The sequence below is a fragment of the Notolepis coatsorum genome (genome assembly GCF_963971535.1).
Source record: "Notolepis coatsorum genome assembly, chromosome: 9".
In the NCBI taxonomy this organism is placed as follows: domain Eukaryota; kingdom Metazoa; phylum Chordata; class Actinopteri; order Aulopiformes; family Paralepididae; genus Notolepis; species Notolepis coatsorum.
The window spans coordinates 57,415,928-57,433,743 of NC_140173.1; the positions used below are offsets into that span (position 1 = coordinate 57,415,928).

The 17,816-nt window shown below is 43.9% G+C and overlaps 1 protein-coding gene across 1 annotated transcript in view; it reads left to right on the plus strand.

Annotated features, from left to right (window-relative positions):
- The window catches only part of hps1 (HPS1 biogenesis of lysosomal organelles complex 3 subunit 1), an 82,145-nt gene that overhangs the window by 3,662 nt on the left and 60,667 nt on the right, over nt 1–17,816 (plus strand). Inside the window, exons 2-3 of the mRNA XM_084321542.1 lie at nt 7,635–7,829; nt 9,572–9,706. Of these exons, the coding sequence (XP_084177668.1) occupies nt 7,713–7,829; nt 9,572–9,706 (252 nt within the window). The 5' untranslated portion in view covers nt 7,635–7,712. The remainder of the gene's footprint in view (nt 1–7,634; nt 7,830–9,571; nt 9,707–17,816) is intronic.

The window sequence follows — 17,816 nt, forward strand, 5'->3', positions numbered from 1 at the left end:
TAAGAGGTGATGATGCAGCATCTTAAACTAGCTGGACTCAGTGGTTAAGAGGTGATGCAGCATCTTAAACTAGCTGGACTCAGTGGTTAAGAGGTGATGATGCAGCATCTTAAACTAGCTGGACTCAGTGGTTAAGAGGTGATGATGCACCATCTTAAACTAGCTGGACTCAGTGGTTCAGAGGTGATGCAGCATCTTAAACTAGCTGGACTCAGTGGTTAAGAGGTGATGATGCAGCATCTTAAACTAGCTGGACTCAGTGGTTAAGAGGTGATGATGCACCATCTTAAACTAGCTGGACTCAGTGGTTCAGAGGTGATGCAGCATCTTAAACTAGCTGGACTCAGTGGTTCAGAGGTGATGCAGCATCTTAAACTAGCTGGACTCAGTGGTTAAGAGGTGATGCAGCATCTTAAACTAGCTGGACTCAGTGGTTAAGAGGTGATGATGCAGCATCTTAAACTAGCTGGACTCAGTGGTTCAGAGGTGATGCAGCATCTTAAACTAGCTGGACTCAGTGGTTAAGAGAGATGATGCAGCATCTTAAACTAGCTGGACTCAGTGGTTAAGAGGTGATTATGCAGCATCTTAAATTAGCTGGACTCAGTGGTTCAGAGATGATGCAGCATCTTAAACTAGCTGGACTCAGTGGTTCAGAGATGATGCAGCATCTTAAACTAGCTGGACTCAGTGGTTTAGAGATGATGCAGCATCTTAAACTAGCTGGACTCAGTGGTTCAGAGATGATGCAGCATCTTAAACTAGTTCAAGTTCAAGTTCTTTAATAGTTGTCATACAGAAGTACAGAATACTTTCATACAAAATGCTTCTTACTGTTACGCTCCAGAGACTGTGCTAGACAAGATAGTATCAAATAACATAATAACATAATATAGCATGAATTTAGAAGAAGAAAATGAGGTCACAGTGTTCGGTATAGACATATGTACAATGTTCTGAGTTACCATATAATATACAATACACAATACTATGCAGTGTACTAATGTACAGTACTATCTAGTGCAAAGCAGAAATGGGATGAGGTACAATTTTAGGTACAATTTACAGTAAGGTGTACGAGTTGTAGTGCAATCCTTCATCCATAAATATAAAGTGTGGGGAGTGGGTGCTACAGTGTGTTTGTTTAAAGTGGGTGTGTGCTATAAAGTGTGTGGAGTGGGTGCTACAGTGTGTTTGTTTAAAGTGAGTGTGTGCGTGTGGATGTGTGTGCTATGTGCGTTTGGTGGTTGTTGTTGTGTAGTGTTCATTCATTGTTCGTTTAGCAGCCTGATGGCCTGGGGATAGAAGCTACTTCTGAGTCTTTCTGTGCTCGCCTTGAGACTCCTGTATCGCTTGCCTGACCGCAGCAGTTCGAAGAGGCAGTTGTTCGGGTGACTGGAGTCTTTAATGATTCTCTTAGCCTTGCCCTTGCAACGCTTGTAGTAAATGTTCTGGAGGGTGGGGAGCCCCCCTCCAATTGTGCGTTCGGCTGAACGTGTCACTCTTTGTAGTCTGCTTTGGTCTTTTGCAGTGCTATTCCCAAACCAGGAGGTGATGTTGCCGGTCAAGATGCTCTCTATTGTACATGAGTAGAAGTTCTTAAGGATCTTCTGGCTGACTTGGAACTTCCTTAGGCGCCTGAGGAAGTAGAGGCGTTGTCGTGCCTTCTTCACCACACTGTTAATGTGTGTGGTCCATGTCAAGTCCTCGGATATGTAGGCTCCGAGGTACTTGAAGCTGTTGACTCTCTCAACCGGTGCCCCGTCGATGCTGAGGGGGCTGTAGTCCTTGACCCCCGACCTCCTGAAGTCCACAATCATCTCCTTTGTTTTGCTGACGTTCAGGGAGAGGCTGTTTTCCTGGCACCATCCCGCCAGGACCTTGACCTCTTCCAGGTAGGCCCTCTCGTCGTTGGCAGAGATCAGGCCCACCACCACTGTGTCGTCAGCAAATTTGACGATTGTATTGCTACTCCGCTGAGCCACACAGTCGTGTGTGTACAGGGAGTAGAGGAGGGGACTCAGAACACAGCCCTGGGGGGCCCCTATGTTGAGGGTGATGGATGAGGAGGTGCAGTTGCCTGCTCTCACCACCTGGGGTCTGCCAGTCAGGAAGTCCAAGACCCACTGGCAGAGGTCATAGCCCAAGCCCAGGTCCCTGAGCTTGGCTATGAGTATGGAGGGGACTATGGTATTGAATGCCGAGCTGTAGTCGATGAATAGCATTCTCACATAGTTCCCCTGCCTCTTGTCCAGGTGTGATGCTGCTGTGTGCAGCACATGGGCTATGGCGTCCTCCGTGGACCTGTTGGGGCGGTATGCAAATTGCAGGGGGTCCATGTTGATGGGGAGGGAGGAGCAGATGTAGCCCTTTACTAGCTTCTCAAAGCACTTCATGGCTATGGAGGTGAGAGCTACAGGGCGGTAGTCGTTGAGGCAAGCAGGCTTGGATTTTTTGGGTACAGGGATAATAGTGGACTTCTTCAGGCAGGTGGGGATGACAGCCTGTTCTAAGGACAGGTTAAATATGTCAGTGAATACTGGGGCCAGTTGGTCGGCACAGACTTTTAGGACGCGGCCGGGGATGCCGTCCGGACCTGCTGCCTTCCTGATATTCACTTTTTTAAAGGTCCGCCTCACCTCATGCTCTGTTACCCTGAACACTGCGCCTCCATCAGCAGCCGACCCCCCCCCCCCCCCCATTGCCGAGGCTTGTGAGCTGGTGTTGTTATTACCAGCATCAAACCTCGCATAGAAGGTATTGAGGTCGTTTGCTAAGGAGATGTCACTGTTCAGTTTGAGGGAGGCGCCTTTGTAGTCTGTCATCGTTTTGAGCCCCTGCCACATAGCTCTAGAGTCAGCTTGTTCAAACTGGAGTTCAATTTTATCCCTGTAGCGCCGTTTGGCCTCTGACACTGTCCTCCTTACGTTGTGTCGCGCCACCTTGTGGTCATTCATGTTGCCTGCCACTAGGCCGTCATTGTATGCTTTGGTGCGCTCTCTCAGAGCTTCACGGACGGATTTGTCTACCCAGGGTTTTTGATTTGGGTAAACTTTCATTTTGGTAGTGGGGATTGTTTCTTTCACCCTAGTACAGACATAGTCCAGCACTGTCTCCGTGTAGGCATTAATGTTATCTGTGTCGCGGAACACAATCCAGTCTGTGTGGTGAAACACTGACCGGATCGTCTCTTCTGACGTCAGATCCCATTTCTGCACCTCTCGCGAGACTACGGGAGTACTTTTAATTCTCTGTCTGTACTTTGGTGAAAGGAAAATGGATGCGTGATCTGACTTGCCAAAGCCACTATCAGAATGAGCCTTGTAGCCACCTTTAAATTGCGTGTAACGGTGATCTAGGATGTTACCGCCTCTGGTGTTGCAAGTCACATGCTGATAGAAGTCAGGCAATACCTTTCTCAGATTGGCGCTATTGAAATCTCCCAATACTAAAATGGCGGCGTTAACGTTAGCCACTTGTATTCTATTTACCTCGTCGTGTAGTCTGGAGAGCGCAACCTTGTTGCTGGCTTGCGGTGGAATATACACTCCGACCAGGACGATCGCCGTTAACTCCCTCGGGAGGAAGAAAGGACGACACTTGATGGTTATATATTCCAGTTCTGGGGAGCAGTGGTTGGATAATTCCTTCACGTTCGTTGGATCACTCCAATTTTTGTTAAACATGAAGGCAATACCTCCTCCACGTTGTTTACCGGACTCTGATGATGTCCGATCCTTTCGATGGATAAAGAAGTGATCCGCTGGTTGAATTGCGTGATCTGGAACCTCCGGTGTGAGCCATGTTTCGGTGAAGCAAAGGACATTGCAGTCCCTAACGTCTCTTTGATATTGAATCCTTGCTCGGATGTCATCCAGTTTATTGTCTATTGATTGTACATTGGCTAGCAATATACTGGGAAGTGGTGTACGGTGGCGTCTGGATCTCAGCCTGTTTCGGATCCCAGCCCTCTTTCCTCGTCGTCTTTTCCTGGGCTCTGGGAACAAAGGGTCTGGTCCTAATCTCCGGAGAATTTCTTCAGGCCATTGATGTGGTTCGGAAAGCTGATCCAGCGAGTAATCCAGTTGGTAAGTTTCCCGTAATCCAATGTCTATGAGTGACTGACGGTCATATACATTAAATGCACCAACAGTTGGTACGCACAAAACTCTAAAAACTATAAATATTAACAAAAGTAAACACAGTCTCGACGGAGCGAACAGAGAGGCAGCCGGTCGGGGCGGCGCCATCATCATCATCTTAAACTAGCTGGACTCAGTGGTTAAGAGGTGATGCAGCATCTTAAACTAGCTGGACTCAGTGGTTAAGAGGTGATGCAGCATCTTAAACTAGCTGGACTCAGTGGTTCAGAGGTGATGCAGCATCTTAAACTAGCTGGACTCAGTGGTTAAGATGTGATTCAGCATCTTAAACTAGCTGGACTCAGTGGTTAAGAGGTGATGCAGCATCTTAAACTAGCTGGACTCAGTGGTTCAGAGGTGATGCAGCATCTTAAACTAGCTGGACTCAGTGGTTAAGAGGTGATGCAGCATCTTAAACTAGCTGGACTCAAGGCCTCTGCATGCTACAGCAAATTCAAAGCAACTTCAACACAACATCGGCCAGATTTCAGCGCGCTTGTTGCAGACAGTCTTGTAGACTGTGTTGCTTGGGCGTTGCGTACCTGTCTCCAAAATCTAATCTAAAGACCCGTTGCGTTGGTATTGCGTAGCAGTGATTGGTTGGTAGTGAATGGGGGCGGGGCTGTCTGTCACTTCTAGTGTTCCTGGCTCGAGACCTAAAGAAAACTTTCTGACAGGAGCTCGAGACCGAAAGAAAACTTTCTGACAGGAGCTCGATAGCTAGTGTATTGTTTCATTACACTTGTTTAATTGTTTGTTTAAAATGAATCAAATGCAGGAACGTATTGCAGAGGAGGTCCGAAAGTACCAAAATTTATATAATAGCGGGTCTAAAGACTACAAGGATAGCATTATGACGATGAATTCGTGGAAGGAGATTGGGGAAACAATGGGGATGGACTGGGTTGATATTACACTATATACAAGAACACAAGCGAAAACAAACAAACCGGGCTATTATTATACTAACGATGTATGGTTGAGAAGCGAAATCCGTTTGTAATGGCTAGAGTGCGCACCTTCGGCTGCCCAAAGTATTCAGGCGGCTGGGCGCGCTCGAGCCGCACATCCGGGGTACATTTTGTTGCATCATAGGCTGCGCGTTGATTTTGCAGAAGCATAAAGGTAATGTGTCTGCAACACCGTTGCTTTGTCGATGTTGTGTTGAAGTTGCTTTGAATTTGCTGTAGCATGCAGAGGCCTTCAGTGGTTAAGAGGTGATGCAGCATCTTAAACTAGCTGGACTCAGTGGTTAAGAGGTGATGATGCAGCATCTTAAACTAGCTGGACTCAGTGGTTCAGAGGTGATGCAGCATCTTAAACTAGCTGGACTCAGTGGTTCAGAGGTGATGCATCATGCAGCATCTTAAACTAGCTGGACTCAGTGGTTCAGAGAGGTGATGCAGCATCTTAAGCTTGAGACTCAGTACAGGGCAAGGTATGGGGCATGTTTGGCAAGATTTGGCGTCCATTGGTGGAGTATTTGAAGGAGAGACTGAATGACCCACAACATTGAGGCAGCTGCCTGTTTACGCCTGGTTTCTTTTCATATTGTTTTGATAGTTTTCTCCTTTGTTTTTCTTTTCAGTCTTTATTTTGTTTAAGTTGTTGTTGGGGGGGGGGGGGGTCTGATTTTTTTATTTTTATTTTTTTATATAATCGTTTTCCCCCTCTTTTTCCGATTTTTCTCCCATCCCACTGTTGGTCGTTATGCCAATTCCCAACTCCCTTCCTGGTTGTTGCGCACCCCCCCTACTGTTGGTCCGAGAGGCCGGAGACTATCACATGCTATCCTCCGACACATGCGCAGCCAGCCGGCAGCCAGCCTGGCAGCTCAGATTCTCACTGGGAGAGCGTAACGTGTGGAAGGTCACACTACCTCCCTCCAGATCCTTCCTTCGCTGAGCAGGCGCCCCGACCGAACTGTAGGAGTATTTTTCTGTTTACAACGCCCAGGACCCACCCATCAGCTTTCCCACCCTCTAATACTGCCAATTGTATTAGTACGGACGACCAGCCAAACTGAAAACAATGTGGAGAGCTGGATTCGAACACGCGAACCCAGCGTCTCCAGCATTGGTGGTGAGTGCCTTGCCCACTGCACCACCTAGCCGCCCCGGAAGCCTTTTCCTTAATGATAAGCAAGCAGTGCAAGAATGCGGAAGCATTCTACCGTAGTGGCGTGCGGTAATGCGCCTTTCATTTTCCGCCGCCCAGCGCCCGTGCGTGCACCGGCGGCGGCGTGCTCGCTCAGGTGCGTGCGTGCGCCGGCGTGCTCGCGCGAGGTGCCCGCGCATGCGCATGAGATCCCGCCTTGGTTCGACACGAGCGGAGCTCAATATATATAAGTCACCGCCCCTTATTCAGTATCTAGAAATAGCTCAATTGGCAAGACTACATGGCTGTGGATCCTATGGCTCGTTTGCTGGCGAGTTCGAATCCCATCGAATATTTTTTTTTTAACGTGATTTTTTTTTTTAACGTGTATTCTTTCGCCGGTTAAGGTTAGGCATGGTTAAGGTTAAGGTTAAGGTTAGGCATTGTTTCGGAGTTGGTTAAGGTTAGAACGGTTAAGTTTAGGCGCTGTTAAGGAGCTGGTTAAGGTTAGAGTTTGTCAAAGAGAATGGCAATATAATTTCTATGGTTAAGGTTAGGCATGGTTAAGGTTAAGGTTAAGGTTAGGCATTGTTTCGGAGTTGGTTAAGGTTAGAACGGTTAAGTTTAGGCGCTGTTAAGGAGCTGGTTAAGGTTAGAGTTTGTCAAAGAGAATGGCAATAGACAGCCTATTTCCGCGCGACAGCTCCCAAAGCGGGCCTGAAAAGAAAGGCGCTTTACCGTAGTGGCGTGCGGTGACGAATGCTTCCGCATTTTTGCACTGCTTGCTTATCATTAAGGTAGACGCGCCCCGGAATCTGAAAATGTTAATAAAAATATTATGGATAAAAAAAAACTATGGGCAGAATGTCAACCAAAAGCATCATCACTAAAAATATTTACAGTTAATAAATGAAGAGCTGGGTATTGCCAGTGATTACCCAATTCAATACAATTTTGATTTTGATACATAAGGTCCCAAATTAGATTAGATTTGTCAAAAGGATGTAATTTGGTCGACCGGGTTTCCATAGTACTTCAGCAGAAACTCTGCACAGGGCAAACTAGAGACATCTGTTGTGCACGTTCTCCTTGTGACCCAGAGTGGTCACATCTCAAGAGGTCACATTCTGCTATTCCGTTCTACGATAACATTCCATGTTTTACCCAGAAGAACTCCTTTTGAACAGACCTCAGTCACTCGTAGTAACATTCCAGACCAATCATCTCTGTCAGTACAGATAAGGGTTGACGAAACCAATGGGTTACCACTGTGTCTGTCTGTATCTCATGGACAACACTTTTGTCTTAGAGAAGTGAGAGTTTAGAGAAACGTACCGTATCCACAGTTCAAAATTGCCTTTCCGTATAGTGTAATTCTTTAACCCTCCTCTACAGCTGTAAACAGCCGGGACGACTGCAGTGAGTCGGGACGGTACAGTGATAGGTACGCATAGCGGTGGAGCTGTGGTCCAGATGAAGTGCCTCCTGATAGCCAGCGAGAGCGCTCAGGTTCTCTTCCACTGGACGGACCCCGAATTTCAGCAGAAGATCCAGGACCTGTATGGAGCAGCCCTGGAGGAAGGGGAGAGGGTAAGGAGGGGTCCAGGTGCTGCTTTACTTATCTCCAAGCAGTGTTGTAGTCGAGTCACTAAATCTCGAGTCCCCAGTGTTCGAGTCCAAGTCCAAGTCTGAGTCACCAAAGAAGAGCCAGAGTCGAGTCTCCATTACCCGGCCTAGTCTGAGTCTAAGTCATAATCTGTGTCAGATGTCTGTTGAAGTTTGAGGTTGTTCTGGTCTTCTCTTCAATAGTTTGTTTACATATCGAACATCTAGCAGTGCTCTTGCTGGAATTTGTTGTAAAATCTGTGTAAGCAAAGCGCACGATTCGCATGACTTAAGTACTGAACATGAGGGTATCAACGTGAATCCGCATGTAGGTGGAACACACGTGTGCCCTTGCACAAAATTAAATAATGTCATGGTGTTAATATAGCCATCAATATCTTATGCCAGATTATTAGGGCCTATTCAAATGTTTACAGTATTTATCAATTAACAAGTCCGAGTCCTCGTCTGCACCTTCCGAGTCCAAATGCAGTCAATGCTCCGGGTCATCAGTGCTCAAGTCCAAGTCGAGTCACGAGGCCTGAAAATCAGTCCTGGACTCGAGTGCTCCAACACTGTCTCCAAGTAGGGTGGGACAGAGACTTATCTGTAATAGTTGTGTCCCTGCATCAAAGTGGAAAATGTAATTATTATCTTTTTAGCCCAGTTTTCTTTTTTCCAATGTGTTATTTTCTTTCTTGTCGCCGTGTGCTACTGACTGGTGTCAACAATGTATAATTAAAATCACAATTATACCGAATGTGATTTAATCAAAAAGTCAAGATGCACTGACATTAGGGTGGTCAAATTCATATGATGAATGCAGGGCAGCTTACTGATTTTGCGCGACGGTAAAGTAATACCGAATACTTATGTAAGAATAATGTTTGTCATGTATAAAGCATTTAGAGAGAGATTTATTATGTCTTCATATTCTTTGGGTACCTTACCTCTCCCGGTTTCAGCACCATGGAGAGTGCTGTGCGCCTTAGTTCTTGTATTCCTTGCTGGACAGGGCTACTTCTAGTAGAGCCTTCTGACGAAGAGCATGTTTACAAATGAACAGACTTGACTTGGCTGGAGCCTGAGCAGTCGGAACAAGCCATTAGGCTTTATGCTATAGCATCTTCTGGCCTCAGACCCTCTCCTATATGAGCTCCTAGGGGGATCATCAAAGAAAAGCAGGCTATTCTCGCTCCTCGCTCCACAATGGTAGAACGAACTTCTTCCCACCACAGTCAGGACAGCTGAAACCTAATTTTCCGCAGTCGACTAAAAACCCACTTCTTCAATCAATATCTGAAATGAAGAAGGAGATAAATAAATCCGATATTACTATATTATTACCTACTATGCTAATACGTCTATACTACTATGCACTCAAGACTGCAGCAATCAAGTTCGACACTGTTTGACGAACAATCTTACTGACCCTTAGCTGCCAGAGTACCCTTCCTGCCGACTTGTTGTACAGAACTTGTAAGTCGCTTTGGATAAAAGCATCAGATAAATTACTAAATGTAAATGATCACAGCTAAAAATATATATATATACTTTACCCCAGGAAGAATAATGTGGATCCTATCTAATGAATACATTTAATAAATTGTCAATAGAAATTGAGTGTGCGAGTGATATAAATGCACCATTTACCATTTGATATGACAGATGAACAAGATCTGAAATTGGAACATTAACCTTCGTAAACCTCCTATTCCTGTCGTCAGCCTCCTGCCTTCGAGGACAGCATCAACACCCTGTTCTTCCCCATCATCATCTCCTGCATCACCATGGTGGACAGGATGAAGGACAGCTACACCTGTTTCACCACAGAGAACAAACACACCTATGTACTCCACCAGGTAACATCTCTCCCAGTACAACCATACCCATGTACTCCACCAGGTAACATCTCTCCCAGTACAACCATACCCATGTACTCCACCAGGTAACATCTCTCCCAGTACAGCCAACCAGACCTATATACTCCACCAGGTAACATCTCTCCCAGTACAGCCAACCAGACCTATATACTCCACCAGGTAACATCTCTCCCAGTACAGCCAACCATACCTATATACTCCACCAGGTAACATCTCTCCCAGTACAGCTAACATCTTTCCCAGTACAGCCAACCATACCTATATACTCCACCAGGTAACATCTCTCATAGTACAACCATACCCATGTACTCCACCAGGTAACATCTCTCCCAGTACAGCCAACCATACCTATATACTCCACCAGGTAACATCTCTCCCAGTACAGCCAACCATACCTATATACTCCACCAGGTAACGTCTGATAATGTGCAAACTGCACTGGATTCTTTTATAAAGACATTTAATTGCTTTGTAGATAAACATGCTCCTTATAAAAGGACTAGGATTAAGGATAGGGTGGCACAGTGGTTCTCAAGTGAGCTGTCAGCATTATTTTCTGAGCGGAACTCTGCGTGGTCACGTGCTAGACGCACTGGGGATACGCAAGACTGGCTTTCCTTCAGACAACTTAGAAATAGAACTACTGCAGCTGTGAGGAAGGCTAAATCTGATAACTTTTTAGACTTAGTCTCGAATTCCTACTCTAACCCAGCTAAATTCTGGGGTGCAGTAAACCTGTCAAAAAATAACCCTGCTACATTGCCATTGTGTATTAATGTGGCTGATTGTAAAATCTCGGATCCTCAGGAAATTTGTCTTGCTTTCAATAAACACTTCATTGAGGCTGGGTCCTTATTTGACAGGTTGTCTACTGGGCTGGCTCCACTGGATGTTGACTCTGACCCTAGCCCAATCTTCGATCATGCCTCGTGTGTACCTACATTTTCCTTCCAGCCATTTTCATCTAGTGAAACTCTCAATTTCTTGCAATCCATAGACCCTAAGTGTTCTACTGGTGTGGACAATTTAGACTATTTTTTTATAAAACTGGCAGCCCCTGTCATTTGTGAGCCATTGTCACACATCTTTAACCTTTCTATTGCATCTGGCCCGCAAGTGTGGAAATCTGCCAAGGTGCTCCCCTTGCATAAAGGGGGGGATAGGGATAAGATGGATAACTATCGTCCTATCTCCAAACTATCATGCCTAGCCAAAGCACTGGAGACCTTGGTAAACAACCAATTAAAAACCTTTTTCTCAAGTTGCTCAGTGCTAAGTACTCACCAATCAGGTTTCAGAGCAAATCATAGTACTATTACAGCTGTTACTTTGGTCACTAATGACATTATTTCAGCCCTGGACAATGGGAAGCATTGTGCAGTTCTCTTTGTAGACCTCTCAAAGGCGTTTGATACAGTAGACCAGTGGTGCCCAACCAGTCGATCGCGATCGACAGGTAGATCGCGGGCTGATTTCAAGTAGATCTTGATTAATAAAATTTGATTATTTAAAAAAAAAAAAAATAATAATATTTTTTTGCTAAATCAACTCTTCCTCTCCTTGTTAACTACAACAAGCAATGCTGTTTGTTATTTAAGATGAGGTCGGACTCGGCACTGACAGATTTGTGTTCATTATGCTGCTTTTATAAAGCCTCAAATGACGGCTTACAATATACAATTTTGGCTGGTAGCTCTCGGGCTAGGTGGTAAATAAAAAAGTAGATCTTGGTTCAAAAAAGGTTGGCCACCCCTGCAGTAGACCATCACTTGCTTTTGAATAGTCTAGCTAGCATTGGCCTGGATAAAGCCGCTTGTGCTTGGTTTCAGGACTATTTATCTTCAAGGTGTCAATCTGTGAATTCAGGTAACTTTCAATCTGATTTCCTGCCATTGTCTAAGGGTGTACCACAGGGTTCGGTATTGGGGCCGGTCCTCTTTACAATCTATATTAATGAATGATATTGTTTCTAGTCTTTCAGCACTAGCAGGTTGTCAGGCTCATCTTTATGCGGATGATACAGTTGTCTACTGCAGGGGTTCCCAAACTTTTCAGGCCAGGACCCAGAAAATAAGGCGTCAGAGAGCCGCGGCCCAATGCACATCGTCAGGTTTTTTTTTTTTTTTTCTTTTGTCAGGCGACCGATTTTTTAAGCCAAATATCACTTCAATCCTATTAAGTTAGTTCAAGTTAATTATTCATTTATATGTGCTATTTATGAGAGGGCTAACTTGTTGCAAAATAATAATAATAATAATAATAGTCTCATTAAAATACTATTGTTGCTTCGGTTGTTTTCAGCGTTTTATGTGCATAATCTGTTATTTAGTTTGAAATGTTCTTTGAAATAAGTAGATTTTTCGTTTGCTTATTTATTAAGTTAATATAAAACCATATAGTCACATTTTAGAATACAATAGAATAGAATTTTTGAATACAACTAGAAACACTGTCCTGGCCTGCTTCTAAGTTCAGTGGCCTAGAATTTTTTTTTTTTTTTTTTAATCATCTCGCGGCCCTCCCGTGGCTGCTCGCGGCCCACCTTTGGGTCGCGACCCCGACTTTGGGAACCACTGGTCTACTGCATTGCGGATACTGTTCAGGAAGCTATTGTGAACCTGCAGCTTGCGTTTGACACTCTCCAAAATGCTCTAGCTAAGCTCAAGTTAGTGCTTAATGCTAGTAAAACCAAGTCTATGATGTTTTCTAGAGCCAGGGTTATAGATTATAACATGCTACACCTAACAACAGCAAATGGTTTGTATATTGAAAGAGTTAGTGAGTATAAATATCTTGGTATATGGCTGGATGATAAACTTTCTTTTAAATTCCATATAGATAACCTAGCTACAAAATTACGGCAAAAGATTGGTTTCTTGTACCGTAACCGTGCTAGTTTTCCTATGTTCTGTAGGAAAAGAATTGTACAGGCTGTTTTTTGGCAATATTGGACTATGGTGATGTCATTTACAGGCATGCGTCTGCGTCTACATTAAGGCCTTTGGATTCTGCCTACCAAGTTTCAAGTTTCTTTAATAGTTGTCATACAGAAGTACAGAATACTTTTATACAAAATGCTTCTTACTGTTACTGTTACCACTCTGCCCTAAGATTTATTACGGGTGACAAATATGATACTCACCATTGTCTTTTGTATGAGAGGGTAGGCTGGCCATCTCTCTCGTTGCGACGTAGTTATCATGGGTATCTTTTTATCTACAAAGCAATTATTGGCAAACTTCCACCTTATATTACATCTTTGTTGGTCTGGAGTGCTGTCACCTACCAAACTCGTTCCAATGATCGGTTTGTGCTCAGGGTGCCTCGAGTTCGGTCTGAGCTTGGAAAGTCTGCCTTCTCCTACGATGCTCCATACACATGGAATACCCTGCAAAAGACTCTAAAGCTCGGAACATTCCCGTCATTCATGGAGTTTAAAGGCATTGCACTTGACCTATGTACTGAATCATGTAATTGTTTTTAATCCATCATTGTAGTAATTGTAATTCATTGTAATTATTAACTGTTATGATATTTGTGTCCTTTGTTAACTCGTCATCACTGTAAATGAGGGAAACCTCAGTGCTTTCACGAGTATAAATAAAGGTTTGAAATGAAAATGAAATCTCTCATAGTACAGCCAACCATACCTATATACTCCACCAGGTAACATCTCTCCTCTCCAACCACACCTACAGTATTTGCCATATTGGTCAGAATATAAAACTACCCTGATTATAAGACAACCTCTTTTTCATGCACTTACCTTCTTCTTCAGAGTCGGACAGGAAGATGGATACCAATTTCTTCTCGGTAGAAAGCTACAAATGAATGGAAGCAGATTACGGACCACTAGCCTAGCTTAAAACTCGGGAGAGGTGTTTTTGGCCAACAGCTATAGGCTAGTTGGTCCGTACTCCACTTCCATTAATTTGTGCTAAGCTAGGCTAGCTTGTAGCCGGATAGCTTTCTACTGAACGCACTGAGGAAATTGGCATCCATCTTCTGACTCTGGAGAAGATGGTGATGTTGTCACATAATGTTGGCATGTTCCTTTAAGTAGCTGCACTGTTGACCTACTCTTTGCCGAAACAGTAACAGCATTGTGATGAAATCGGCAGCTTTTTTTCCTTCATCATGTGAGCCTCATTAAGGTCAGACGAGGCTTTGTCTCACTGGAGCTCCTGATGTTCTGATGCTCTAGTGTTTCTATTTTGAGTGGGTCGCGGATGTGTGTGTAAAAAAGAAGAAAAACTTTTTTTTAATCTTTAAAAAAAAAATTATACCGGTATATATATATTTTTTTACTACCTATCTTTGTGAAAGTGGCTTCTCAGCTCTGGTCCAGCTGAAGACAAAGCAGAGGAACAGATTGGACATTGAGCATGACCTCAGAGTTGCTTTGTCTACCATCACCCCAGACTTTGAGACTCTTGTCAGGAGCATCCCCAGTTATCTCATTAGTTCCCTGGGATGTTAAGCTAAGAAGGATATATTATTTATATATATTTTAATATATTATTATAATTTTATTTCATTGTGTTTTTAGCCCTAGTTGCACTTTTGTTGCAACCCCAGTTATCCCATTAGTTCCCCCAAACTTAGGTCTGTTATGTTAAGCTAAGAAGTCTGCTAAGAAGCATATATTATTTATTATTATTTTATTTCATTGGGTTTTTAGCCCTAGTTGCACTTTTGTTGCACTTTTTTGTGTTTATTTCATGTTTTTAACAGTGCATGAAAGATTGTGTATTACTGCAACAAAAAAAATTGAAATAAATCATAGTGGTTCAAAAATGTGGGTCCCGACTTAATGACTAAGGAAAATGTTGGGTCCCGAGGCTAGACCAGTTGAGAACCACTGGCTCAGGCCCATTCTGTGGGAAAAGCCCTCCTGGGCCAAGGAGTCCTGTTCCTAGACTCCCAGTATCTGATCTGTGCCAATAAGTAATTTCTGCTGGTGAAATATTATACTTTATGATATTGTAGCCTAACCCTCCCCCCGCCAACATTTTCTATAAACTGTGGGGGCCACAGGAGGTAGAGTGGTCGCCTGGTAATCGGAAGGTTCCCGGTTCGATTCCGGTTACTCCTGACAGCGTGTGGAAGTGTCCTTGAGCAAGACACTTAACCCCTAACTGGTTATACTAATGTCTTTACTACTATGCACTCAACACTGCAGCACTCAAGTTTCAACTTGTTGCGCTTTGGATAAAAGCGTCAGCTAAATGACAAAATGTAATTAAGCATTACATCACGCGCAGGAGTGGTTTGTGAACAATAAACCATGCCTAGGGGTGGTCGTTAGACCCCCCTAGGCATGGTTTATTGTTCACAAATCACGACTGCAAATGGTGTAATGCTTTTATACAACTGCCACATTCATCCAACCTTATTGCTATACAATAAACACACATTAATCGAAGATTTATTGAAAATCATCCGCCAGAAAAAGTAGTTCCCACAACAATAAAAAAGAGAAATTGCCTCCATGTGGAAGCAGCTCGGAAGTGCATCCAACCAACTAACACATCCAACTGTCTTTCAACTAAGACATCCAACCAACTAACACATCCAACTGCCTTTCAACTAAGACATCCAACCAACTAACACATCCAACTTTTCTTTAGTTTTTAATTATGAAGTTAGTGGTTGTTATTGGAATGATTGATTGATTGATTGAAAATTTTATTACCAGATGCAGAATGGGTACAATACAGTACGGCTCAATACACACAATTGTTAAGGGGATGCAGACCGACTTTCTATAGAACTTCATTCTTAGATGCTTCTATAGAAAGTAGGTAAAAAAATTAAAAAGTTTTCTTTGCCCTATAGGAAAAAAAAGTTTTCTTCGCCATATTTTTTTATTTATTTTTTTAAACCTACTGTAGAGGGCCTAAACTTACTTGGCAATCAATCAATCAATCAATCAACTCAATAGGCCATGCTCACTTAGAACAGCGCAGCACCCAGCTCTCTCTCAGTCTGACTGTCCCCCGCGTTGCAGACAGGAGTGTGTGTGTGTGGGTGTGTGTGTGTGTGGGTGTGTGTGTGTGGGGGTGGGTGGAGAGCCAGCGTCGGACAGTGTGAGAGTGAGGGCTGCAGTCAGGGAGAAGGAAAAAAAATTTGAAAAAAAAATTGCAAATTAATCAATCAATCCGTGATTTTTCTTTTGTTACACAATGATTTATGACCCATAGATTACACAATCCAACATTGTGTAAGAGACTAAGACATTCGCCGTGACAGAATCGCTTGATATTTAGTCGTTATGACGCTATCAACATATCCATTTGTTAAAGATTATTGTCCGCCATCTTGTGATCCGGCGGAGTGATGTGATGTGATTCGGTTGTGGGCGGGTCCTGGGACCAGCAGCGTGGAGTGTTCCCAATACATACGTGTAAATGGACTGTTTCAGCCAATCAGAATCGAGAAATTTGCATGCCGTTGTATAAATGTATGTAACTGCTCCCGATGAGCAGGTTGGCACCTTGCATGGTCACCAACCATCGGTGTGAATGTGAGGCATAAGTTGTAAAGCGCTTTGGATAAAAGACCATTTACCACTTCACTTGTTTGTACAAAAACAGCTTCACTTGTTTCAAGACGCTGATAGAAACACGTGACAACATCTTGAAACTAATGAAAGAAAGAAAGAAAGAAAGAAACACGTCATGTTTGTGAAGATAATGTTGCTTTGAGGAAAACCCTTGAAATAAGTTGATTTTTTTTTTTTTTTTCTTTTTTGTCTTTTTCCCCCTCCATTTTTCCTCCGATTTTCTCCCATCCCAATGTTAGTCGTATGCCAATTCCCAGTCCCTTCCTGGTCGCTGCGCACTTACCCCCCACAGTCAGATCATCTGGGAGAGTGGAGGCTACCACGTGCTTCCTCCGACACACGTCCAGCCAATCACTGCTTCTTTTCACCTGGCAGCGCGGATTCTCATTGAGAGGGCGTAGCGTGTGGGAGGACCACACTATCCCCCTCACGTCCAATCCGCGCTTAGCAGGCGCCCCGACCGAACTGTAGGAGTCGCTGTTTACAACGACCCGGACCCACCCCGCCAGCTTCTCCCACCCTCTGATACAGCCAATTGTATCAGTGCAGACGGCCAGCCAAGCTGGTGACAACCCCGGAGCTGTGAGCTGGATTCGAACAGGCAAATCCAGCTCAGCTCCGGGGCTGGTGACGAACGCAATCTCCGCTCGGCCACCTAACCGCCCAGTTGATTTGTTTTGTAACTATTTCAACCCATTGGTAGAAAATGCCTTTAAACAAGCTAAATTAACCGATTCTATTTCATTTGGCTTACACCTACAGTATGTAACCTTTTCACCCACCCCCACCCCCTCCTAATAGACAGTCTCCTCCCCACCGCATGTATATATTCTCCCCCTCCAAATGTACAGTCTCCTCACCACCGGATGTATATTTCTCTCCCACCCACCCACCCCCTCCTAATGTACAGTCCCCTCCCCATCATATGTATATACTCTGTCAGGATCTATGAGTAACAGTACTGTATATTTGGATACCGCATATGTCACAAATGTATCAGTACTAAATACCTATATGTCCCTATACCATAAATGTCATGTACCGGTATGTTGAGTATGTCATAAATGTCAATATGAATTGAAAATGGGGGACCCTGATGTAAACAAGACAAACGTCTTTCTCTGGTCTGCATCCCCTTAACAATTGTGTGTATTGAGCCGTACTGTATTTATTGTACTCATTCTGCAATCTGTTAAATAAAGTGTTCATTCATTCATTCATTCATTCATTCATTCATTCATGGAGGAATATAGCATCCTACAGCGTGAGGTTTGGCTGAACAAGGGGAAACCCTCCCATTCTGGAAGACACTCTGACGTCACGAGACCGCCAGCCATCTTCGTATGGGGGACAACAAACTGGTTTCTAGATCAAATGTATGCGTTGAGCTCCGTTTTTATTACATATTTTATCACATTCTTGTTCATTTCATAACCTTATATAAGACTTTCGATTTGGATTTTTGATTTAGTTATTACTAGTACAAAACGTAACAGGGCAGCTCTTTGGCATTGGTGATGCACC